General features: G+C 37.5%; 1 protein-coding gene across 1 annotated transcript; it reads right to left on the reverse strand.

Annotated features, from left to right (window-relative positions):
• Window positions 1-1237: 1237 nt before the first annotated feature.
• Window positions 1238-18294, reverse strand: LIPC (lipase C, hepatic type). The gene is made up of 8 exons (XM_059824009.1): window positions 18079-18294; window positions 16290-16469; window positions 13824-13941; window positions 11617-11850; window positions 9968-10210; window positions 6157-6277; window positions 5169-5387; window positions 1238-1343 (listed from the first exon to the last, which is right to left on the reverse strand). The coding sequence occupies exons 1-8, from the start codon at window positions 18292-18294 to the stop codon at window positions 1238-1240; spliced, it is 1437 nt and encodes a 478-aa protein (XP_059679992.1).
• Window positions 18295-26938: the final 8644 nt, after the last annotated feature.

A 26938-nucleotide genomic window follows, 5' to 3' on the forward strand; every position in this document is an offset into this window, starting at 1 on the left:
TCTGGTGACATCTGTATATTGTGATTCAAAATTCCCTGCGATATCTTGGTTTGGAAAATATGCTCTGCACCTGGTGCTCTGCACCAGGTCTTAGGACTGTCTTGCACATTATTTCCCATTTAGAGAACATTTAAAACAAATTACACTCAGAATACAGAGTTGTAGAAACATAATTTTTAATCTTGTGCTTAGCATTACAAAGTGACAAATTAAATACTCTGACATATGTATTGATAAAAATCTGAGACAAAGTTTCTTTTTGTAGTTTATATTCTGACATAGGAAACAGGGGTACTGTGTATGTTTGAATTTGTATATAAAGTTTGTTTATATGCACTGAAGATGTTTGACAGTTTTACCATTTTCATTTATTCATGCAGTTTGAAATCATGCTAAAATCTGCTATACAGTGATTTAAAAATCTAAAAATCTCAGTCCTTACATAAACAAGTAAATATGATTTTAATGCAAAAGTTAACTGTACTTAGTTGTGCTAAATTTTGTGTCATATACTAAGCATTATTAAAATAATTAAATTACTAGAAATTTAAATCAATAATTAAAATAGTTAAACAGCAAAGCATTTTCCAATAGGGCAAAGTTTAGTATAGCATTTTTAGGTGACATAGTTATTTGGCTTGTCATATGGTTACGGCAGATAAGGCAAGCATTCAGTATTTTGAGATGTTTTTTAGTTTTTGAACGCTATAAAGTAAAAAGCTCAAACTCTTAGTTAACAATGTTATCTATTTGGGAATATTTTCTTCTATGAATTACTTAACTCCCTTTTCATTAGGAAATAATTTAGGGAAGTTTTAACTGATAGTAGTCCCTATTAATGTTTCAAAGTATGTAATGGGAAATGAGGCTCCTTTTTTTTTTTTCCTCTTAAATCCAACAAAACTTTTTCAAAGGCTTATGGCAATGATTCTTTCAAATACTTATCTTTTTATTTCTAGTGAGCAGGTGTTTTTTAAAACTTTAAACAATGTAAAATTGACAGTTGCCATTGAAATTGTCATTGATCACTTTGTTCATCTATGAGCCTACTCTCAAAGCACATATTTCAGCTTACTGTTGCATCACAAAGTCTAAGTTCTTTTAATGTATTTTCTTCACCACCTATGAAACTATCAGGATATTTAAATTTAATGTAGCTGTGTATTTTCAGAACACTTTACTAGATGTATAGTATTTTGAATATATTTTGGTGAGTAGTTGTTTTTTGTGTTCTTGCTCATTTTCTGTTTTGTCTCCGAAAGCGATCTTCACACCTCACAAATGTTTTCTCTTGGGCTGGATGAAGGTGAAGGTTGTCAATGCTTTGAGAACAAAATGTCATTCTAGAAAGAAAACACAGCATGTAAGCATAATGTTACTTTTTAGTTCTACTATCCATAGAAAAGCATGCTCTCTAGATACGCTGATCTGACTTTATTTATCCTGTCTCTTACAGGAAGGTTTTTGATTGTTTTTATAGGCTTGTGAGGAAAGAGATGTATCTGGCTGCCAGATAGTAAGTCTGGAGTAAAAGGAGTAGGCAACTCCTGTGTACTGAGCGCATGGGAATGTGCAAACCTCATGAAGTTCAACAAGGCCAAGTGCAAGGTCCTGCACGTGGGTCCGGGCAATCCCAAGCACAAATATAGGCTGGGCGGAGAACAGATTGAGAGCAGCCCTGAGGAGAAGGGCTTGGGGGGTGTTGATGGATGAGAAGCTCAACATGAGCTGGCAGTGAGCACTTGCAGCCCAGAAAGCCAACCATATCCTGGGCCGCATCAAAAAGCATGACCAGCAGGTCGAGGGAGGTGATTCTCCCCCTTTACTCTGCTCTTGTGAGACCCCACCTGCAGTACTGTGTTCTGCTCTGGGGCCCTTAGCATAAGAAGGACATGGACCTGTTGGAGTGAGTCAGAGGAGGGCCACGAAGATGATCGAGGGCTGGAGCACCTCTCCTATAAGGACAGGCTGAGAGAGTTGGGGTTGTTCAGCCTGGAGAAGAGAAGGCTCTGGGGAGACCTTAGAGCAGTCTTCCAGTACCTGAAGGGGGCCTACAAGAAAGCTGGAGAGGGACTTTTTGGAAGGGCACGTAGTGACAGGACAAGGGGATAATGGCTTCAAGCTGAAAGAGGGTACATTTAGATTAGATACTAGGAAGAAATTCTTCACCATGAGGGTGGTGAGGCACTGGAACAGGTTGCCCAGAGAAGTTGCAGATGCCCCAACCCTGGAAGTGTTCAAGGTCAGGTTGGACGGGGTTTTGAGTGACCTGGTCTAGTGGAAGGTGTCCCTGCCCATGGCAGGGGGGTTGGAACTAGATGATCTTTAATGTCCCTTCCAACCCAAACCATTCTATGATTATGCCTCCATCTCTTTCTGGTATCATATAAAACATGCTGTTTTCCACAGCATACCCTCACAGTGATTTGGTCTCTGTATTCTCAGTGGCCGTTGTCATTGTTTCAACTCTTACTATTACTACAAGGATTGCACTCTTTGACCTACTAGTACTTAGTTGGGCTGCTAGTATTTAGTTGTGACGTTGCTAAAAATCAGTTACATAGTTTGCTAACAACATCAGCAACTACATATGCTACAGAAACGTTTTCCATATTTGGAACTCAAATATGTTGGAATCTGGTATTTTATTGCTTGTAATAATCTGTTTATTAACTCCTTTTTAAGTTTGTGCTGTTATCTTGTGTCTAAGTGTTTGTCGTAAGATAATCTAACAAAGGAAAATTTATCATGTATATAAATATCATGAACATTGTGAGGTGAAGGTACATGGAGATACAATATTGTCAACAGTTTGTTCAAATGCTCAAGAAAGCACAAGACAACTCAAAACATCCTGTGTTTACTACCTTTTTTAAACATTGAATTTCCAAAATTGCTAATTCTTAAATCCATGATGTTTGGTCTTTTCAAGAAGACCAAAATCTGCACATTCTGTTCTTGAAAGAAAATACTTTTCCTTGAGAATCCCTTGTTCCTCCTTTTTAGGATCACCTAATAATCTTTCATCCCCGCCTCAGGCATTAATACAGTATTTCAACAGTAACGTCACTTCCATTCCCATGACAAGCCCAGATTGCACAGGAAAAAAATCCAGCACATAATCAGTATCCATTAAAATCTTGATACAAACTCCCACTTCTGCTTGCAGCCAAAAAATTTCTAAGTGTTAGGTACCTGAAGTTACCAGCATCATTTTTTGTTAGTATAATAACTACCCACCTCAGTTACCTATTTCCTAGGATTTCTTTAGTACATCAGTAGTAATTAGCTTGTACCAGGTTTTTGACACAGCTGTATTGGACAGGAGCTTTCTGGTTGGAAAAATTAGTATACCTGACATGATCCTTTCACAGCCTTCATACTTTTTCCTCAAGGTACAAAAATCTGTATTTAAACAGAGCTCTCTAATTTGCAGTGTATACTATGCTTTAATTTGCTTTGGCAGCTAGGTCAGTACTGATTTGTGATCATCAATTTTAAAACAGCAGGAGATGTTATAGAATATTTTTTTATGGCAGGAGCATGTGCCAAGTGCTGGGTTAGAAGAGGAAAATAGCTACAAAATACATTTTCAGCGGAACAAAACCTAAGAAAATATGATCCCTTCTCTGCCCTCCAGCACACACACATGTTGTCTTATGAATATGTCTAAGTTTTCTAATCTGTCTTTTGTGTCAGTATCAAGCAGATGCAGCTCTGCCAATAAGTATTGTCCCACAGAAAATCTGCAGTAGTTAAAACTGATGCTGGTAAGAAAGATACTGAAGCAAGGAAAAATCACCGTCTAAGACAACCACAGTTACAAGGTAAGACATGCTTTTCTCATTAACCTTAATTAAACTGCTCAGTTAAAATTTCTCAAAGGATTAAAGCAGTGGGAATCACTACAAGTTTTGTTATTCTGTCTTCTGGCTGAAATTTCTCTGTGTGAATAAGCAGTTTCAAAAGTGTTATTAGCATTGCTGTATGTAGAGAAACAAGGCCACTCAGACTTCATGATCCAGTTTCAAAGCAATCAGCAGGGAAAAAGAAAAAAAGAATGCCCACCCCCCCAAAAAAAACCCAAACAAACAAAAAACCCAAAACAACAGACTTGCATTTGCATTCAGAATTTTTTTCCTCCAGAAAACTACTCTCTGGTATTTCAGAGTTCAGCTGACAAAATTAACATCACTGAATTCATACTATAGAAAAAAGCACAACCAGAGTGCGAAAATTACTGTCAAATACCAGTGAGAGTGTGGTATGTAGAAATATAGATAGTGGTTTTGTTTTCCAGGACTGCTGGCATTCTGTTTGCCCACTACAGAAATTTCAAAATGTCCATAGTTGAAATTTTGCTTCCACAGTTTTGACTCCAGGAACCTCTTATACAGCCTGCACAGTGTAGTAATTCATTATCAACTATCAGACACTGGACTGGCTTTTAAAGGAATGAGACAAGAATAAGGGAGTTTTATAATAAAACCGTTAACTTCAATGAATAATCAGATGACTGTGTAGTTCTGCATGTGAGCCTTCTAATGGGGACTTTCAAGAACAGTGATGCTGAGTTTCTCTATGAAGTAGGTATTGAAAGTCAAATAATTAAGATTTGGCAAAATTTTTTTAAGTAGGAATTTGAATTTTTCATAGCCTTAATGTTGGTGTTAATATTTATCTTATGTAGTACCTTGTTTCTTTGAAATTTAATGTGACCCTTATGGAGTGAGATAATCACATTCTAAAAATAAGTAAGAAATTGCCATCAGTTATTGTCATTAATTGTGTAGAAAAATTGCACTGCAGAACTTGTTAAAATTCTTCCTTGGATCTGTGTGCTAACTCCTTCTTTATCCTCTATTCCCAAGTATCAACAAAATTGTCACCCAAGGTTATTGCTCCTCAAACTCAGCTTAGCAGCAGTGGTGAGCCAGGACATTTCCCACCATTCATTTCTGACCTGAGAACAAAGAAATTCTTTAAGTCACTTAAAAATCATGCAGTCTGATCTGAGGGGCGAGGGGGGAAAGCCAGAAGTTGTACATGGGTAAATTCACCATTGGTCTGAGTGCTGGGACTCAGGTGCTTGTATTTGAGCTAGGATAACCTGTGTGCCAAATATCTGTGGTGTTATTACAGGAAACTCGTGTTTTCATTACACTTACTTTTGCTGTGTTTCTCCTGCTTTCACTCTTATTGTCTTCACTATAAGTCCTGGTCGACGCGTGCCTTTTGTCCATGGTATTATGGTTTGAACTGTGTCCCAGATATTTTCCCAGACTGCAGTTCCTTCCCATTTGAACTTGATCATTATCAGCTCACCAATATCAGTGTCCAGGGTGATGAGAAAAGAGTAGGTTTTATTCCCATTAATACCTTCAATTCTGCAGAAAACAAAACCAGAATAATGCTGTCTTAATTATTACGGATTAAAGTGAAAAAAGAGTTTCTCTTCTCTTTAAAACTAAAGAAAGAACTGTGTTTCCTCCTTCTTCTCCAGGGGGGAACATTACTGTCTCTAGGATACTCTTCCTCCAGGTGCATAAAGTGGTGAAATATGACAACGTGCTAGAAAAGAAGCAGATGTGGGAGAAGCTTGAAGAGCTGGTGAAGCAGTAGTGGTTTCTGACAGCAAAAGAAAAGGTGTCCCATAATAGCTTCTACATTATGTCTTTTGTCTGCTAGAGCAAATGCTGACCCATGCTGTTGGCTTTGCTTCTGTTAATACAGAATAATAATAATTCTGTTAATACATATCTGTATATGTTAATACAGATAGCGTCCATCATGAGAAATATCCAAAATTCTTTACCTTAATTACAGCTGCTTATTTATTTGTGTGTTAATTGATTAGACCTCCCTGTGTTAGCCATGAGATGGACTTAACATAAGTGCACAGGATAGTTGATGTTCAGGGAAACTTCCAACATAACTAAGTTTGTTTTATAGATACTTTTCATGCAAAAACTGTATGAACATTGTAAAAGTTTGTGACTTTTAGGGGGTATGGGTGAAGAAAGGACAATTTCCAGTTCATCTTCACTTAACTGTACTAAATCATTTCACTCACAGCATGGTTATGTACATGATATGGTATTATAAATTGGCACCTTGTTTCTCACTTGTACAATGACATGTAATATCAATACTCACAGTGTGATGGGCAGGTTTTTAGCATCTTCCTTAGTGCCTGTCAGAGAGATGGTAAAAGTTGGGTCTATCTGCTTGCCTTGGATTTCATTGATGAAGTGGATCTTGAACTGATAATGATAGACTGTAGAAAGGAAGAATTTGCTAAGTGATGAAATTAATGGTCAAAGAAGCAATAGATTTCTCAGGCAAAGAATTTTGCCTTTCAGAGCAGAAACTTGATTGATATTTCCATTTTATTTTTTAAACAAATCTGTTGCAATTAAAACATCATTTTTTCTGATTGTTGCTGTGCTGTGTAATCCCTTAGGGTGTCGGGCCCTGTTGCTCTGTTTAAAAGGATGGAGAAAAAAAGTAACCTGAGTTCCCTTTGTAGGATAAAATGTTCTTCCATGGGAAATACTTCAGCTTTTCTGAAGTTTAATTGTTAGAATTCTGGCAAGCCCTCTATCTAATCAGCAGACAAATCCTTATGACTGGACATGGCTAGAGATGTATGATACAGATTGAAGACCTTATGCAATGTAGTCAGGCTTTTTCTCCAATCAGCTAGAAAATTGCCCTGCAAAACAGATGACTCACAAACTTTCCTTGACTGCATAATGATACATTGTGCTTAACATCATCCGTTAACAATATGGCTTTGTTCAATCACATTACTAAAGAAAGATGTCATTAATACTTCAAGATTTGGTAGGCTTCTTAAAGAACAGTGTTTAGGAAATTCTTTGAACTGAATATTGTCAGAATGAAGAATGCCTAAGATATCATCAGTGTACTGATTATGAGCAGTTTGACGTTTAGTAAATTATGACAAAAAAAGCCAACATACAGTTAGAGGCCATGTGCACACAGATACTGTCGGCTAGATTTGAGTATCCAAAACTCTTCTGTCTTGTGATTTCTACCAGCCACCTTCTTGACAAAACTGATAGATTTAAGTGTTAAGGAAAAAAACCCTAAGTAACATCTATTAACAAAGACCACAGAGTATTTGGAAGAATTAGAGGTGTTGTATTTATCCTTGCAATCTGGTCAAATTACACATGGGATACTGTTCCGGTAAATGTTATTGGACAGTAGTTTTTGAGTAGAAAGATGCTCTTTGCTCATTTCCTCTCCTCACCTACTTCAGGCTTCACTATATCTGAGAATGGCTCCACCATACTGTTAAGGGAGTCATCTTTTTATGTATATGCACAGATAGATTTTTTCCCGCCCCCCCCCCCCCCCCCCCCCCCCCCCCGCAGCTCTGAGTGTTCACAATGGAAAGTACTTGCTAGAAAAGCTGTATCTTTTTGTTGTTGTTTCATAGTTATTGTATGTTAGGGAACAATGTATTTTCTTTTGACAAGGTGTCACTCAGTAGAAGACAAAATGTTTGATTCTTTGCTGCAAACCTGGTGAGGACAAAGTAGGCAGAGAGGCTTGTTTATAGATCGCTTCTATTACTATCCTGTCTTGCACTGAGTTTTCTCTCCACATAAAAATTGATCGTTCTAGTGTATGTTCCAATAATGCTTAGGCTTTTGCTGTGGTTATGATGCTCACTTTAAGGGAAAAGGTGAGTGTATTCATATTAAAATGCTGACTCAGGGTCCCATCACAGCTTTATAATAAATGTTAACAACTCTGTAACAACTTTTTTTTTGTTTGAACTGGATTAACGTATGGTCCAGAACATAATGCCATTAACTTTAAAAATGAAACATCAGATTTGATGAAGATGTAGAGGATTGTGAACTGTAATGCTGAGTTCCTCAAATTTCTTCTGTTTGGGCTTCTCACATGATCTTCAAACATTTTTTTAAGAACGTTACAAAGATGACTTTGTATGCACCCTCGCACAGTTGCTGCCTTGTTTGGGAGCTTTTGTGAAAGGAAACCATTGTTTGGGGCACCGATAGCTGCATATGCACTCAGGATGTTTTTCTGAAGCACAACCAGTTCCAAGCATAAAAATGCAACATGTTTAAAATTGAAATGAAAGCCAGCAGAACACAGATATTTAACCACAAGCTGAAACTATCTCCATGTCCCGGGAAGAACTGCAACACAGGGATCGCCTTTCTGTGCCCAGGTGTGGTGGTGGTGGACAGCATGTCCTCAGAGCAATTAGCTTTCCTGATCCTGACAGTGACCTGACTGTACTGCAGCAAAACAACATCGTCAACTAGACACAGCCTCTAGAATTTTTAAATCTAGTTGAAGTAGCTTCCTGAGGCATTTTAAAAAGTGTTAGAAGAGATCCAGCAGATTCAGCTGCTCTGAGTATCAGTCAGGGCTGAGCAGACCCCTCTGGAGTCATTACCATGTACTTCACAGCTGCACTTGTGGAAGACTTCCAAAATTATTTTTAAAAGTACCTGAATTTTGGGTTTTTTTTAAAATCTGTGCTGTTGCAGTTGAGTATTGGGCACTGTGGGGAAACAAGATATGTAACGCAAGCAGCATTTTTAAGCATTTCTCCTCAGGACTGGAAAGCCACCGAGTGCCTATGCTAAGGGCACACTGTCGCCGTTCCAAGTGCTTCCCCAACCCCAATGTCTTGGCGGGAGGACGAGTGGGCTGACCCCCTCCAACAGGAGGGAGGCACCCCCTTTCCGGCTGTGCCAGGCAGGAGGGGCCCGCCCTGGCAGTGCGTGAGGTGGCCATAGGGCGGCGCTGGGGGAGCCCGGAGGCGGGCTGGGCCCTGGCCCTGCCTCGGTGCTGAGGAGAGGGGCGGGGTCGGGCTGTGGCGCAGCAGGTGCCCAGGTGCTGAGGGGGCTGTGGGAAGGGCACGGGCTGCTCGGTGAGGAGAAGGAGGGCACATCTCACAAGTCTCCTCCGTGCCTGGTGGCCCACAGCTCTGAGCGGGAGCCCTGCCTGGGGTGTGCCACGCTGTTGCTCGCCACATGCCTCATCGATAGGCGGGGAAGGAGGTAGTGAGGAGGAACGCCAGGAGCCAAACATCGCTGCACTGAAAGTCCCTCGGAAGAAGCATGTCCCTGCCGTTTGTCCCATGCAATCCTGCTTGTTCTCGCTTTAAAACGTATGTAAACCTTCCCGCTGGCAGGTGAAAGTCTGCTCAACAGCAGCAGTTGCCTTGTGGGCTCTCTGACAGCCAAGTCGTAACCAGCCTACAGCCAGGCCCAGGCAATTTTGTAATGGAGACTGGCAGATAGGCCCTGTTTCCCTGTCACAGTACTTCCCCTCTGTCTGGTAACACCTGCAAGAAACCACATTGATTGTCTCTCTGAGCTTAGAAAATTGTTACTTTGTGCTCTTGATAAAGTAATTTAATGGAGATAAGCCTAGAGTACCAGTCACTTTATTTTAGCGCTACAGTTCTGCCCTGTAAAAGTCCATGCTATTCTGTTGTCCATCCATTGTTTGAAAAGTAATAATTTATATGTCATCTTGTAGACTAATTGCAGATAAAATTTGGGCAAACTTGGAAGAGGAGGTTTTACAGGTCTCCCAGAGCAATTATGATGCTTTTTTGGCTTGGCTGTGTGCCTGCATATGTTATAACAAATTCGCACAGACCAGTTGTAGGAAAATCCTGTAGATCAGGACCTGAAGCATCTCTGAGGCCTCAGATCCAGAGTTAGCCTGTGGCAAGCATGCAGCATGCCTTTTCCCACAGAAATATTGTCAGGATCTTGATGAAAGGGCATCAAGACGGCCTACTGGGATTCTCAGTTGTCTCAGCAAGTCGATTATTCCCACAGATTTTATAAGCTTTAATAAATGAGTAAACAGGATCACAAAGTTTAGGCTCATTCTCATACTTTCTGATCAATCTGGAGACTGTAACAAGTATTCCACAAACCTTTGAAAGGCATATGTGCTCTTGTTTTCAAAAAGAGTCGTCTACTTTTTGGGAGCCTTTCTTCCCTGATGTTGTAGCCCAGCGTGTTGCACCGGTTCTTTCTACAGCTGAGGCACATTCCTTTGTTGAAAGTGTTGATGTCGTTGCACCAGTATGCTGTGCTTTGCTTATCGTTGTGAAGCAGAGAGTCGATGAACAAATGAACTGACCTCTCATGGGCACATTTCACAGTTTGAGTGATGCCTGAAAAAATGCAAACAACAAAATTTTGCATGCCCTTGTTCCTCTTTACCATTTCAACTGCAGAGGAGTACAGTAATGAACTACAAACATATGTTATTGTTTTCCCCCCACCCCTTTACTACTAAAACATCATGATTTTTGCCTCAGAAATCATACGTTGTAGCAACTTTACTTTTAGGATCATCCAAAAATAGTTTGGCTGAACCCACATGATAGTAAAATTGAATAGTTTGCTGCTTAAACTTCTCTAGCCTGACTGTTTAAGGTTGTAAATACGAACCTTGATTTCATTGTCCTGGCTGTTTTGATCAAAATGAAATACAATATGAGCCTATAGGCAGTCTTTCAGATCATGCAGCATTAAAGACAGCAGTCTCACTCTGAATGGTTGAACACTGTTGTCTTTTGGATGCTTATGCAGTAATGTCATATTTTGTCCCTATCAGTAACAAACTCTCATGTTGAATTTAATTTTGCTTGCAGCTGCTACTTGGGGAAAAAGGAGCAAAAAATGTATTAAATACATTTAAAAAGTATTAAATACATAGATCTGCTTTTAAGAGAAGTATCTTTTCCTTACGTGACATCAAATTCTGAAAGTTATTCTCTTCTGTGTAATCGGGATATATCATGATGGACTGTTTTTATGTCTTCACTGATAAGCTTTCTAGCTGATGCTTGGTTTCACGTTTGTTATGAATTACTTGCTAACAAGTAAGGCCTACTGTTAGATAGTGTGATGATAGTTGAGAAATATTTTTGCAGTGCAGTATGCTGGGTGAACAGTACTACTTTGGGGTTTTTCAGTGAACAGTTCTGTCATTTATGTCACGGTGCATCAGTACCTTTTTTGAGTATATTGCATCAGTTTCTCTATGTGTTTATGTTTAGGTACATTGGAAATAAGCTTCTATATATAAAACCTAGCCTGGAACACTGGCAGGCAGGTCCAAAAGAAAGCATTATCTGTGCAGCTGAAGGATGGGGAGTTGGGAAAAGGTGAACTATGGAGGTGAGTAGTACAGCCCTGTGTTTTATTTGATTTGAAATAATTAATTGCACACTAGAGGAATCTGGCTTAATTAGAATAAATTTTCTCATTTCCTCTACTGCTAAAACAAATACCCTTGAAATTATTCAGAAGTGCTTGACAGCAGGATGCTCACGGCCTCATTTTCAGAAGTGCTAGGCAGCCAAATTTCTTACTGGACTTGGCAAGAACAGTTTGAACCCAATACATGTAAAAATCAGATAACCAGTTTCCAGAAAAGAAATTTCCTTGCACAGAATGGGAGATAATACTTCTATTAGGTACTGTTTAAGACCATAGAAATATGGAAAGTTACCCAGAGATAGTGTCAGTTCAGCTGCAATGCTGCTTCCCGTTTTGTGCCATTGGTTCTTACCAGTGATTCCGTATTGTGCAATGTGGTTATACACATGCATGATGTGACAACCAGGCTGAAAGGTGCCTCCGTTGGGATAAAAGTCAAAATGAGCCACAGGCTGCTTGATGCCAACACTGAGACCCATGTGCTGTTTAGTGAATGTATGAATTGCATCTACGAAGTTTGCATCATCTGGAGATAAACGGTCTGTTGGTGACATTCCTTCAAACAAGGGACCAGCAGGGTCAAGGCCTGCAATAAATGCAAATAATCCAGTGGTGATATAGTGCAGATGGGCTGTTCTTCTACTGTTACGAGGAGAAGTCTGGGATAAATATTTAAAAACAGACAGCACTGGTACTTTACAAGGTCTTTCACTGATGGAAACAATGCTAGGAACACTTGTCCTGCAGAGTGTACGTGGTTACACCAAAAGGTAAAGTAAACACAGGCACTGTAATAAACAGTAACTGCTACATGCACAAGGACACAGGCCCAGAGATAGATGTGTTTGTTATAGGCAAACCATGCTTGCTACTGCCTTTTCACTTGAGGGATGTTTACTTAATTTTGTTCTTTCATACTCTAGAGGTCATGCTTTTCAGAGGCCCTTTTGAAGACACCAGTCCCACAACAAGGTTGACTTTTAGCCCACATTTGGGAGGACCTGAAACTTTATAAAAAGTTTCACTTGTTGCTTAAAAGAGCTGTGTGTCTGCTAGATGTTGTTTATAATAATTTTTTTTCAACTTCGAAAGCCTTCAAGGCAAATTATTACGGTATTCAGAAAATAATATTCCACTTAGGGAGTCTTGATGGTTTTTAGTTTGGTAGATATTTTTGTATGGTGCTCTTTTTGGTTGGGAACTGACTTATGGAAAAGGACTGCCTGCCTAGTTTACAGCTGCCTTCAGTTTTGAGAACAAGCTTCTAAATTTGAGATTCTTCAATTGGTACTATGGACTAACGTAGTAACTGGACAAGACTAATAACACAGGCTACAAGTAGGGATGTCACCTGAAGGCATACATTTCCTTTTATTTTTAATAGCTTTTATCACTAAGAATTTTTGGAGCTTATTGTTACAAGTCTGAATAATTTTTGCTGTTACAATAAATAATGTGTTTTAATGTTTTTTACTTATCTGTTATCGAGGTTTGATGTACTAATATGGTTTGAACAAGCAGTGCTGGTGAACTAAAGTCCTTCAGTGTATACACAGGTGTAGCATCATGACACATTGTGTAAAATCAGCTTCTTGGCATGCAGGCACTGTCACAAGACCTGGTTGTATAAAGCGCTATGGTATGTGGCAATGAATACAAGATCAGAATTGGGACTTCAAACTACAGTCATGCATATTTGCCTCACTCCCAAATCAGATTAAAGTAAATGTTTTCTCTGATAACTTTAATGTAGCTGCTGTGGGCCTCATGTAAAATGCACTTCTGTTCTGTTTTTTTATTAAACTGTCATTGTGCATTAGATGTGATCCTGTATACAGTGTACCAATAGCCTTATAAATGTATTTTTGTTACACTCATAATTAGTACAGTTACAAAACATTACAGAAGGTTCAAAATGCCACTAGTCAAAACAATCAAGTGTTAATGGTTAACTTCGTTTACTTTAAGCATCTATTAGGGATACTCTAGTGATATGCTTCTTGTAAAATGTAATCTAGGACTATCACTTTTTTGCCACAGGGGAACTGACTTCAATTTGCTATATGAGCAACGTAAAACAATTGAAAGCTCAAGCACAGTTAGACAATTTCCTTAATTTAATTTTCTTTTTTAAATGAGTTGCTAACAATGAACAGTGTATTTGAATGGCTTTGGGTCATGACAGTGACCAAAGATCCAAGGTTAGTGACTAACATTTAGTTTGAGGTGTTACTGGGAATGGATACAAGAGAAATTCAAGCAACATGCAACTTGAGTCTTTGGGTTATGATTTTTAGTCCCCACACTTGTGTATTCTGTATGTCATAATCTGGACTGAGGTAGGAAAGATCAAAGCTAGAAATACTATGATACTTTATTTTGAAAAGTGTTTTCATTACATTTTCTAAATCTAATTTCTAAACCAATGGGATGAAACTTCTAAACTATGGCAAATACTGCTATTCAACAGCTAAATACTAGTATGACATTGACATGTCAAACATCTATGTAACTTACATCAGTTGAGTGTTACATTTCTTTAAGTTGTAAGTCTTTTACCTGTAATTCTTCCAATCTTGTTTGTACCGCTGATATAACTTCCAGCAAATCCTGAAACATGAGCTCCTAGGCTGTACCCAATTAGATGAGCATTGCTTCTGGAGAATTGAATGGATTCCTGGAAGAAAGTGGCAGCTTGATTTAGATGCAGAAAATGTGAAAAGTAAACAGTGAAATATTTGCTATGAGCTAGGAATGCCATGAGTTACAACACAAGAAATTTATATGTTGATGATGGAGGTCAAATGAGGTGCATAGATCATGCACTAAATCTCTTCACTGACTGAATGTTATTCCTTGCCTCCTTTTCATGCAGCAGGAAAATGCCACACATTTGCGCACTGCTGTTTGCTGCAAGTGATGCAAATGTGCATTGCCTTTTCTCTGCGGCATTTGACTTTCCTATGACTATAAAGTGGGTATCAGTCCTTTAAAGGATTGTTTTGCACTGAAGTTATAGAAAGTGGCTTGCTTTTTTTGCCTGAGACACTAGCACAAGCCAAATTAGAAGCCAAAGTAACAAAACATTAACCAGACATGCTAAGTGATACGGCAATGATGTTTATTGGACTGACTTGTACAAAACTGGGTATCTGATCTGAAACAAACCTACTGAAGCAGAATTGGCCTCAGGCCCTTCTTTCTACCTAATCAATACTATCTAGATCTTAAGCATTTCACCTGAGCTGCAAGGCTCAAAGTTTTTCTGACTTATAAAGAAAAACATAGCATATTTTTCTTGCAGGAAAGGCAAACCTCTGTTTTAATTTCATTGTGGATATTGCTTGTCCCAGTGGAGTGGCTTTGCAGTCTCAATAACTGTCTCTTGTGAAGATGAGGTGAAACTTGGCAACCTTCTTCTGAGAGTGGCAGCTCTTAGAAATCACAAGATCTGACCAATATTCCTGGCAGGTGTTACTGAGATGGATGCTATTGAGATTGTTACTGATCATGCCCTATTAACTCTTTGACTAAGAGTGCTAGGATTTAATTTATTTTTATTCTTTATTAAAATGTTGCACACCACTGCAGTTTTTGTTACATCCATTAAGGTTATTTCAAATACTCACCTGCCTGTAAGCAGACAGAAGCATAGCGGAAAGATAGTTATGGGAGTTGGAATGAAGGGTTTTTCAACTGTTAAACTCAGGAGGGGTGCTTCTCAACAGAAGGAAGGTTTACTGCTTGAACATGCTCAAAAGTTATGGTGTACTTAAATCCTGGAACATATCAGGGTACAAGAGAAGCTACCTACAGTGCTGGAGCAAGGAGCCATTTATTCAAGCCTCCATGTGTTTGCTGACACTGGAGAAATCACAGACTGTCTTTATTGTTGACAATGTGGTGTGTCCTCCTGGGAACTGAACGAAGTCCACCGTTTGATTCATTCAATAATTAAACTGCTTCAAAATATTACTTTAGGCTTCAGCAACTTAAACTACATTTGACCAAGAGCCAAGGTTTCTTGTAATGTCACAACAAAAAATAGTGACTCTGTCTCTTCTGCCTTCTGTTTTATGCCTGTTGTCAGATACCACGCCCAGCTAGGGACAACTTCTTCTGGCCCTGCCATTCCTGTTGAAAGCAGCTTAGCCCTTCAGTGGTATTTGCTACAGATCTTTCAGGTTTGCAGTGTATTTCCCTTCGACCTTAGGGCTCGCTGTATTTAATATATTCAAAAATTAATTTTGAGGTACAGAAATATAATTTCATTTCACATCAGGTAGCTTAAATTAGTACTAGAGATAGATGGCATAAGAGTTGCTTAGGGTGCCTGGTTTATGAGTGATTCTCATTCTAGTGTTTGCTTTCTGCCTTTTTTAAGTAGAGCTGGAGACCAGTGATCCCTTGCAGACTTGTCTGCAACCTTTTTAATCTAGCCATGGCCACTGCTCCCCATGTAGAGGGCGTTTTGATAAGTAGTCGCTACTGCCTCCATGTCATCTGCTTTGTGAGGTATGTCTGTCCTCTTAAAAGGTCTCCCTTTACATTCTGGATCTCTAAGCCATTACTTTAGAATAATCTTTGGGGAACTGAGGCCAAAATCAGACGCAATGTCATGCTTGAATTCTGCATTAAAAGCAGAAATTAAACACAGATAACATAAACCCATTTTACTGAACTAACCACTTGCAAATGATAATGTGTGCCTGCTTTCAAACTGCTGTCAGCTGCCTGCACACATGCTAATTGAAAAGCTAAAGTAGCATGAAATTATCTCACCTCTAAAGATATAGCAGAATATTTTAATAAACAAGACCACTTGCTTTTTTTCTCTCGCATGATGAAAGTTTAATCAAGTCATATGAAAGTCTATAAAAGAAAAATTTATAATCTATTAAAGAAATGTAAGTGATTTAAATGAACAGCATTAACCAGCATAGTATTTCAGAAAGGTGGTAGAAGCATAAGAACAGTTAAATAGGTCTGTTCCAGAGAAACATGCATTGATCTGGGGGCTCTTACCTCCAGCCATTCCAGGAAGTCTGCTATCTCCCGTCCTATGTAGCGTGTATTCTGTACAGCAATGGGATAGTGCTGGTGAGCAAATGTAAGCCAGTCTGCAATGATCACATTAATTTGTTTACGCTGAGACTTCAGAGCTGCTGCCATTTTCCAAATCCAACCTTCTAACATTCCATCTACCTGTTTTACTCAAAAAAAAAAAAAAAGATGAAAAAGAAAAAAAAAATCTCAAGGGAAAGCAGTCTCTGCTAAATATTTCTTATGAAAAGCTCAAGGGAACAAAAGACATAATATAAACAAGGAGGGCTTAATGCTGATAACTAGTTTTTAGGGGCTTCAGCGTGCTTCAGTGCTGAGAATCTTTAGGGTTTGGTGGACAAAGAAATTAAGAATCAAAGTAAGAACTGTATAATAATTTATGTCTTGTAATATGAACTCGTATCAGTGAAATGATGTCCCTAAATATTTTCACTCATCCTGACATAATTGGTATTACTGACTAAAAAGAAAGACAGAAATGCCCAGAAGACTTTTGATTTCATTCAAGAGCAGCTGTCTCTGTAAATTTAAGCTAAAAGGATTGGAGAGGGAGGGAAGCTAGAGGATTGCAGACCAGTAGGCATTTACCTTCTACAGCAATTCCGTTTTGAGGTCTGCTTTTTTTTGAGTCATTCTTTTTTTAAGGACCTGATCACAATTTCCTTGCTAGCATCAAAGACTGCTTCTGATTTGATGGACCAGAATTATTATTTAATCTATCAGATTTAATTGTTGCTTTAGTTCCTCAATTGATAGAACATGCTTATCTCTTCTGGTGTTTTAACAGAATTTGGGAGTCTCAGTTCTGGGTTTCCATACATATTCCTCTAAGAGCCCAACACCTCTGCAAATTAAGTTAACATGAATGATAAGCTTAAATGGCAGCAGCTTCAGGTCCATGGTTTGTCTTTGAGGAGGGTATAGGTTTTTAACAAATTCTTATTTGGGAGGCTTGGCTAAAGTAATCTAGGGCAATATTTCATCCAAAATCAGCTCTGCTGTTATTTGTTAAGAGAGTTATATGCATCAAGCGTGTTTGTTCAAAGGTCCTTTGCATATTTGCAGATGTGCAAGAAAGATCCATTTTGCCATCTTATGTGATGACATTGGTTCTATGAGAATCAGGGATCTGTTAAAATGACATTTCTTATCTTGTCTTTTCTTTTGTTTCTTTTTCAACTGAGAAGCTGATCAAAAGTCACTCTTAATACTGCTATGCTTTTGAGAAAGTTTTTCATGGTGGATTTTTTTACAGTTTAGCTGGAAGCAGTTCAGTGATAATTCATTGATGTTGAAGGCTTCATTTTCAGCTGAAGGGGCTTATAGAGAAGCTCTCTTTAAAGGTATATCTGTGAGAAAGATGTGGGGAGATGGTGTGCACTTCTTTTCAATATGTCTGTAAATACCTGGCAGTGAACATACCAGAGAAATGAAACTGGTATTCAGTCCTCCAGAGGCCTAGCACATTAATTCAACTGCTTGTTCGAACTCTGCTGGCTTTAAACCAGGGCTGAATCTAATCCTTGTTATGGGACTCCCATATGAAAAATTGCTTGTATACTGTTCCTTCAGAATCTTAGTGGGAAATATCCACTTTGTATTATTTCTAGCCATGATTGCTAACAGGGTAATCCACTGTCTTTCTAATCACAGCCTTTCTTCTGAAGTTACTTTTGGTATTAGCATAATGAGAAGGAAAGTATATCAAATCAGATGTATTTTGAATTAAAAATAAAATCTGAGTTCATACCGACCAGCCATGGACTATCATCACCAGAGGAAGAGAGGCATTGAAACTGCATTTGTCAAGAGTATCCAACTGATTAAAAAAAATCTGACAGCCTTCTTCAGTTGTATCTGTATAGAGTCGAAATTTGGTTTCTAAGTTTTGCTGATCTTTCTTTGTTCTAGTGTGCTGACTCTGTGATCCCAGTGTCTCTGAAATGAAATTCATAACAACAGTCATAATAGGATGGAATCTAAAACCTGAAGAAGTTACTAGTGAAACATCATTTATAAGACAAAGTAAACTAGTAAGATTGAAACTCTGACTATGTATAATTGCTGCCTACTCCAGGTAGGCCTAAGCTGTACGTTTTGGGTTAAAAAAGTGATCTCTTTCAAACTTTGAGATGGTCTAGATGTTATTCTGAGTCCATATATTTGTACAATAACAATTACACAGGAAATACTGATCCTATTGCTAAGGGCCCTTATAGAATGCATAAGTATTTTGAAAACACTAGTACAGGTGTTCTGACTTCACAATGTTAGTGCATGCACAGGCAAGCACATTCATAGGCTACTGACTCTGCAGGGCATATTTTACTAATGTGCATTTTCTAGTAATTTCTGAGCAAGCATCATTACACTAAAATAACCATTTTATTCAGGGTTATAACTCTGCTTAGAGACTTAGGTGATTGTTTAAAACTATTAGACCACATGGTAAATTATTCTTTTTCTCTAAAAAGGCAAGATGAAATGTTCTTGTTCTAGTTGTAATATTTTTGGTGGCTTTGTTTTTAGATAAAATAGCTTGGTACATACAGGGCAGCATTTTCAGAAATGTCTATTAAGTACCTGGGATGGTATCTGTGTTTAAGAAAGTGGGGGCAGAGTGAACTGTGGTTTTATCAACATTATGAGCTTAGAAGGAAAAACATGAATAAAGAGAAATTGCTAAAAAATGGAGTAAAATAAAGCAGAAGCTTACAAAAAGCTCATTGTGATATGCAAGCCTGGTGTTTCATTCTAATAAGACTTTGGACTGTTTATTTAATTTATGTGAAAATAATCCATATAATACTTATTACTTAAGCTAGAAAAAATGGGGATGAGTAGAAGAGAAGTTAGGGTGTGATGAACTAGACAAATGAAAGGTTACAGTTCTTTATGTTGGGAAGGAAACTTTTGGAGTGGCGAGAGTTTACTAATGGAGTTCCTTGGGGACTTTTTTTTTGTCTAATCTTGTTTCGATATTTTCATTAAAGAAGCAGGCAGGAAAGGTACAAGATGAAATTTGGGAGGCATTTGCTAATACTGAGGAGACCAAAATATTAAACACTAAGAGCTAGATGACCTTGAAAATACAGCAACAGAAACAGGCAGAAATCTCATACTATGCAGTGCAAGGTCATACACTTGATAGGAATTCCTTTATAAATGGGGCTCATAAATTGGAAGTGACACAAGGGTAAAAAGACTTGACTGTAGTAATCAATAACAAAACTGACTATGAGTAACCACTGTGATTTGGCTGTGAGAAAGGAAAATACAATTCCAAGATGCATCAAGGAAGATGTTTTCAGTAGGAACAGAGAATGTTAGTGCCAGTAAGTTAAGGCACTTATTAACCACATACAGAACAGTGGGCATAGCTGTCATTACCAAGTTTAGGTGATACCAATTCAAGCTGCAACAACTGCTCAGCAGCACCACTAAAATGGTCAGGGAGGAGGCTGTTGTTTTAATTCGACCTAACAAATCAAGAAATATTTTTGGAGGTGAAAATGAAGTATTTTATTCACTGAGAAAGAAGTTAAAATGAACTGTGTTGGAACAGAACTCACATTAGTTAGATTTTAGTTCTTACATTTTCCTTGCATATAAGTTCCTTAATATAACATTCATATTAGAAAATATTGTATTATATTTTATTTTCTAAGTCAGCACATTTAATTTTTTTTTTGTACATCACAACTCTTATGTCTGTAGATGTTTTCAGAAAACATCTGAAATCACAGCCTATTCATTTCTGTATTATATCTGCAAATGTATCCTGAGGTTCTATGGCATTGTTATCGTGATAAGATTTTGATAATTTACAAGGCGATTCTGATACATTTACAGATGAACCTTTATCCTGCAAGCCTATTTGGTGGTGGGAAACCCCCATATTTACTTATTTGCAGTAGTAACATCTTATAATGCACAGTACAAAACTGTAATGTGAAAGCATGCTGGTTTTAGATAAGACTGTATTTTTGCCACATGTCGGTCTTGTTACAAACTTTATTCAAGGTTTTATTTTTGTATAATAGTAAGACATGATACAAACAGTGTATTTAAATTGGTTAAGTGAACAGCAATTCTGGCAAGAAAACTCCCAAACTGAACTGCACTGGATGTGCACTGTTTTCTATTTGTTGCTGATTATTGTACATTCCAAGTAACTCCAGGCAATGTTATGTTTCATAGCTAGGAAACGTTGTAGGAAGTTGTTCAGCCTTTTACAAGACCTGGAATTTTAAAAGCTTCAAAGTTAGTGAAGGTTTGGTTGTCAAATTTCTTAGCTTCAGTGTCTCACATCTTTTTCTTTAACGGCACTTTTAATGTGATATCAGACTTAGTCCTAGCTAGCTCATTTCTCTGTTACAATGTCTACTTAAGAGCATTTCTGTTGGGTTTTTTTGCTGGGAGAGGACTCCGTTTCTTAAGAAAGTAGTATTAGGAGAAAGTGAATCTAGATATAGAACTGAAAATTGGAAAGAGTTCTAATGAACTAATAAACCTCTGGTTTATTCAAGGTTTGGTGAGTAGTATTCACAGAAAGATAAGCATTGTGTTCTATTTTTAGCACAAAAAGAAAAACAAGAAAGTAACTTGTGCCTGTTCCATTGTACACATAATTTCTTTGTATTATGCCTTGTTTTCATTTTCTTCTTGTTCTCTCTGTGTTTGTGCAATGCAAAGGCACTTTGTTCACTCTCCGTATTGTTTGTACATCCTACAGAAAACAAGTCTAATAAATAGCTGTTTTCTTTATACATCAACTGTGAAAGTGCTTGTGGTGCTTTAATGGGTGAGCTTTTGGCCTGCCAGTAAGTCCGAGAGACGGAATTAAAAATACAGTTTGAACTTCTTCATGGCTGTCAAAAGTTAGAAGTTCCAATGGAATCTGTTGTGTTGTTAGACAAAGAACTGCTTCAATCCATTAATCCATGTAATGACTAGGAGAAGGAGATAGTCTGAAGAGCTTGGCTTCTACAACAGATTCTTGCTAAAAGTGTCATACCTGTGACTCAGTGACATAATTGAAGGGAACTGCAAAGTTTCATAGATCAGTTTACAAAAACAACAAAATAAAACTGCTAAATATTTTCCCATACTAGTTGTGGCTAAGAGTGCCAAGATGTTTCCAAAACTCCAAAGGGTTTCTCTTTGGAAAAATAGCCCTCACCCAGGTGAGTGAGTTGCTGACTGACTTCCCTTTTTCTCTGAAGAGCCTACTCTAACATGAATTCTTTCAGGAAAGGCAATGTAACATGGCAACACTGATGCATGTGCTATCATAAATTACTTTCATGCAGAGCAGCATGGTAATCATGACAAGAAATGTTGTTGCAATTTCTTGATACCCCGGAGGAGATTCAGCCCTTTACTTTTCCTTTCTTTGTGTTAATGATGTTTCTGCAGTAAAGACTGTAACTGAAGGCTGGGTTTGTAAATACCACCTAACTGTAATATAGAAAAGTTTCTTGTAAAATCTTTTGGGGTTAGTTTTGCCAGACAAACCAAAACACTTTTACATTTGACCTGAGATAATCGTGTTTTCTTACTGGAAAGTAAAACTAAGAGTGATTCCCAGTTGAACAAAATCAAACTTCTTTTTTAATTGGGATTAAAAAAAAAATATATTTAAAAAAATAAAGAAAGGAGAGACACCTACATACCTGGCATACCTGGTAGTAGGTCTAGTAGCCATCTGAATGCAATGCACATTGGGATGTGCAAGATAAGAGTTCAGTTATTGTTTCTCACTATTAGCATTTAATTATTATTTGCATTAGTGGTTATTGCTTTAGGTGATGCCCATCCTGCTTCTAATAATGTGAGCTCCAAACTAAGATGAAAGAAGCATATGAAGAATAATGAGAAAGTAAATATGAAGAAATATTTTTTCTGTAAAAAGATGTCTTGCAAATAGTAATGATAATTCCATATGGACCAAACTTAGATTATTTGAACTAAATCTTCTATTTACCTGTAGAAGCAGGTTAGTCCAGGAGACTGACTTGGATTGAATCACCCCAAAAGATGAGAAGGCATGTGGTTTTCTTAACTATGCAATTTTTTGAGTCTCTTCTGAAATTTACAGGTGTGATAGTAATGCTTTAAGACTTGTAAATGAAAACTTTACTGGAAACTAGACAAAGGTCTGGACACTGGCCAGGGTTTGAAACCGTGAAATATCATATGCTTTTTTGGGGGGCGAGATCCAGAGTCTAAATATATTTCTTTCTGTATCATGTCTGATTGGGCACTAAAATACAGCTACAAAATATCTGCCTAACACCACAAAATTTGCTTAAAGAAGTGTCAGGAATGAGGACAAAGTATGATAGGACTATATAATGTTAAGTGCAAAGTTCTAGTATTTGTTAAGTCATACATTTTAAATTCATCTTATGGTACAGCATAAAATACTTTTATTAAAATTGTCATTCCCAATTAAGGAAAGTAGCTTTTCTGGCTAAGAAAAATAATGTTCAGCATCCTTCTTCCTGTCATGGAACTCTACAGGAAGAGTTTCTCAATAAGGTCTCACTGAAGAGGGTTGCAGAGGATGTTTCAATGGCACTCACCTAGGCAATTGAAAAATTACTTAAGTAAACCTGAACGGAAGCTGAACTTTGGGCTGCTGGTATATTTTTTCTGATTGCCTTATGACCCTTACTGCAGCCTCCCTTCATGTTATGAGTGGATTTCTCTGAGCCTTAATAAATCTTCTGTATCTTTTGGATTGCTTTTACTGCTTTTCATACATGGAAATCTTTCCAAAAGAGTTCTTATGTATTGTGATGTTATTTTCGTGTGACCAGTATCCAACACATTTAAGAAACAAGTGACACAACTATTGCGGTCCCCAGAATTACAGAATTCTTTTGTGAAATTGAGCAAAGCCAGGGACATGTTAATTTTTGTTTGGGCCATGGAAAGTGGAATATATCACAGAACCCCTCATTTCCAATAGCCAGATTGGGTTTTTTATCACTTAAGAGCTAATGGCATGGAAGGGTTCAGGTCTCTCAATTTGACAAATGTTCCTCTTAGAGCTATTCTTGCTAGAAGCATAGTTGTTGTTGGATATGGAAAATCCTCTTCACTAACTCCTTTTACTTGGTTTAGCAGTGCCTGTCATAACCTCCAGACTGTGTGCTTTCTGCAACTGACACAAAATGACACAAAGACATAGTAGACTATTGGAACATATACGGTAAAGGACTTCTAAATCTGAAAATCCTGCAAAATTTAAGTAATAGTGTGTAAAATGTAAATAAATGGTATGTTTCAGTTGCTGTATGTTTACCTAAGCATTTTATATCTCTTAGGGCCAAGTTTCTTGTACAATAGCTGACACAAAATCAGGACTGGTCTCCTATTTAGAAAAGTATCCAATCAGAAAGATGATGGGAATAGATTGGAAACATTAGCCTAGCATTTGTTTGCTTTTATATTACTGGTTTACAGCAGTATCTTGAAGCAGGGTGTGGTCCATTCTCTATTTTGTTGAGATTAGTAGTTAATGTACTTGCATATAAGCTGATTCTTACTGTTTCTGTCAGTTCAAGGCTTTTGGATGTCGTTGACTAACTGTTTAAAGTTCTATCTCATGTAGTTCCTAAGTGAGAACTCTAAAACATGGCGTGGTTTATTTGGGAAATCTAGGTCTATTTGGTTGCTCCAGAGTCCTAAGCAAGATAAGGCAGTCAAAACTAAGGTCTGTTGATTTCTTGGTGTATTATCATTGTGCATATAAAACCACACCTGTCTTCCCTGTGTGTTTCATGGCTTTCAAATCATCCAGATAATGCTACTAGTGGGTGGCATTAGTGACTCTTGGAACCTGAAGAAAGATGTGTTTAGAAAGAGGCTAATACAAGAATTCACTGGAGCTGGTACCCTGTTTTCATTAGTGAGGCAATGATACCGTCAGTGAAAGGTGTGCGTATAAGTGCCTGTTCAAAAATTAGCTCCTTAGTTATCAGGGATGATTCTGTCTATTTGTGATTCTTTACCATTAAAGTGCAGAGGATACTTTTTTTTTCCTTTGAAAATCAGACCCATCCCATGTCTACCAAAAGTCAAATTTCTAATTCTTTACTAAAACAAGGTTAACATTGGGAAGTCTCTTTTTTCTGGTGTCTAAATAAAGCTGATCTTTCCTGAACTCATTATCATCAGACACTGCTATCATGCTTTGAAGCACTGTGGAAGACACAGTGGTCTGAAATAATCCATAAAAACTCATCCCACAGTTTAACAAAGGGAAGGTTGTTCTGTCCCGCTTTCCCTGGACCTCCCAGGTCTGTGTTCTTTATTTACCTGGGCTATTTGCGGAAGGGGTGAGGAACCTGGAAGTTTGTTTGCAGATGTGATTAGCAACTACAATGTTAGAACTGTCAGCAGAGATCCATATCCCTATCATTTTCTGGTTACTTCTATTCAGAATTAATTTCTGGGTGCAGGGAATTGGAGAAAGCAGAAACTGTAATGTCTTGTTCAGTAATAGCAGAACCATGGTTTTACAAAAGTTATTAACATGTTAGTAAAGAGTTTAGACCTAGATGATATTTCTCCCTCTCTTTTTTAAAATTATAATGCTTTCCAAAGGAAAAGTAATTTGAGAAGATACCCAGTATTGAATTCATGGCATATACAAGAACTGTAAAATATATTCAGAGTATTCAGTACAGTTCATTGTTTAGTACAATTTGTTTGCTCGGTGGTATAAGACATAAAGGAGTGTAACCTACTCTCAAGTTGCTTACATCAAAATAATTGATAAAAGACCCTTGTCAGTTAATTCTAAATTCTCTACTTATTTATCTCCTGCTGCTGTTTTATTTGAAATTGCCTCTATTGAAAGCATTTGGGCAGGTGGTAGAGACATATACAAACAGTTTCAGTTCCTCAGAGTGCCTTAAATGGGAGTATTTGGGGATCTGGAGAATAAAATGAGAACATGAAAACAAAAGTCTTGCAAAAAAACCTTGGAAAACATGATGAAACACATTGAATATCATGTTTTGGTTTCTGCTTGCTGTTGTGTGTCTCAACTATTCAGAGACATATCTCTTGTCACCTATGAATCAAATAATGCATTTATATTTAATGGTTTCACAAGAGGGAGAAATAAATAAATTGTAACCTGTCCTTTAAGAGACAAAGCCTAGTAGATTATCCTTTTGCTTTCCTCTAAATTATCTGTTTATTATTTACATGTATTAGAGTATGTATTTTTATTATTCTTCTGGCTAAATTTGTGTTTCTGTCATTGGTTTTGAACACTGGGTTGCCTCAAAATTCTCTTTTTGATTCTTGTGCCTTACTCCTTCAATCTTTCTCTTCCCTGTAAAATCCTTCTTTACCATGTGAAACTTCAAAACTTATTTTTCACATCTCCTTTATTTAGAATCAAGTATTGAAGTGATGGTTAGAACAGAAGGCAAAGAAATAACACCCACCCTCCAAACCGTTAACTGTTCCTTTTGTCTTTTTATATCAGGTGAAAGATTCGTGGAAGAATGTTGATTCTCAAAACATTGATCTCTTTTACTGTCCGATTAAGTAAGTAAATTTTTCCTGTTTTCTATCATTCATTGTGACAGAATTTAAAAATATTAGTTAGCTCTCCATTAAAAATGTGAGTTTAAGTACAATAATCAATAAGCTTGTAAGACTGTTGTTGCAAAGAACAGGGAAACTAGTACACAAAGAAACCAGCAGTGCCTCTTTGTTTAGAACTCAGCTGCTGGGTTTCTGGGCTGGTGCCCTGTGCAGAACAATGCATCCAAATCTCTCCCCTCTCTTCAAAAGGGTGCAGAAGGAGGCACCAACCACACAACTATTTAACAACTTTCATTATTTACAAGGTAACAAATATGCTGTCCTCCTAGCTTCTTCATCTAAAGTAAAATACTTCTAAATATGAACGTTTAAGTGCTGCTTGTGCACTTAACTGCTAAATTGAAATTAGTACCCCAATGGTTTAATCTGACCTAATCTGAATTTTATGAACAAAAATAATGGAAAATCAATACAGTATGTCTTTCCAGGAATGCTTTGGACTAGCACATAACCTAGCTCTCAAATTGGTTCTATAAATGAATGTTAACAAATCATCTTTCCTCCGTCTGTTACTTAACCAAAACTTTCATAGTCTCAGGTAAAATTTAAAAGCAGGTAGATGTTGGGAAAAATACTTTTGCCTTTCATGAAAATGCTTCCTTTCAAATATATACATGACTAAATTTTTTTGGCCAGTGTTTCTGCCAAGGTACTCAGATGCTTGATTAGGAGCTTGCATTTCCTTTTTCTTGATATTAAAAGCAAAAAGAATAAATAGTCACAAACTGCCTGGATTAAATATATTTGTTTGTAACATGTTATCAGATAGAGGAAGGGGCAAATGAATAATGACAAATATGAAGCTAAGTAGGTTAGGACTCCTCATCCAGAAGACAAGACAACTAAGAGTGAAATGGGTAGAGGTCTATAAAATCATGAACGGCATGGAGAAAGAGCGGGAATTACTTGCATGTCTCTACCAGTACAAGATGTAAGAATTATTTTGATAACAAAATATTTTGATAGCAAAAGATGAT

This window comes from Gavia stellata, chromosome 13, assembly GCF_030936135.1.
Source record: "Gavia stellata isolate bGavSte3 chromosome 13, bGavSte3.hap2, whole genome shotgun sequence".
Lineage (NCBI taxonomy): Eukaryota > Metazoa > Chordata > Aves > Gaviiformes > Gaviidae > Gavia > Gavia stellata.

Bases quoted from the DNA above. Each gene is read 5' to 3' on its own strand.
- LIPC (XM_059824009.1), bottom strand. From the start codon at position 18,294: ATGACTGTTGTTATGAATTTCATTTCAGAGACACTGGGATCACAGAGT. The intron at 11,851-13,823 runs GTAAAAGACTTA...CATTTATTGCAG, and splicing joins CAAGATTGGAAGAATTACAG to GCCTTGACCCTGCTGGTCCC. The intron at 10,211-11,616 runs GTAAGAACCAAT...GCATTTTTTCAG, and splicing joins TGCACAATACGGAATCACTG to GCATCACTCAAACTGTGAAA.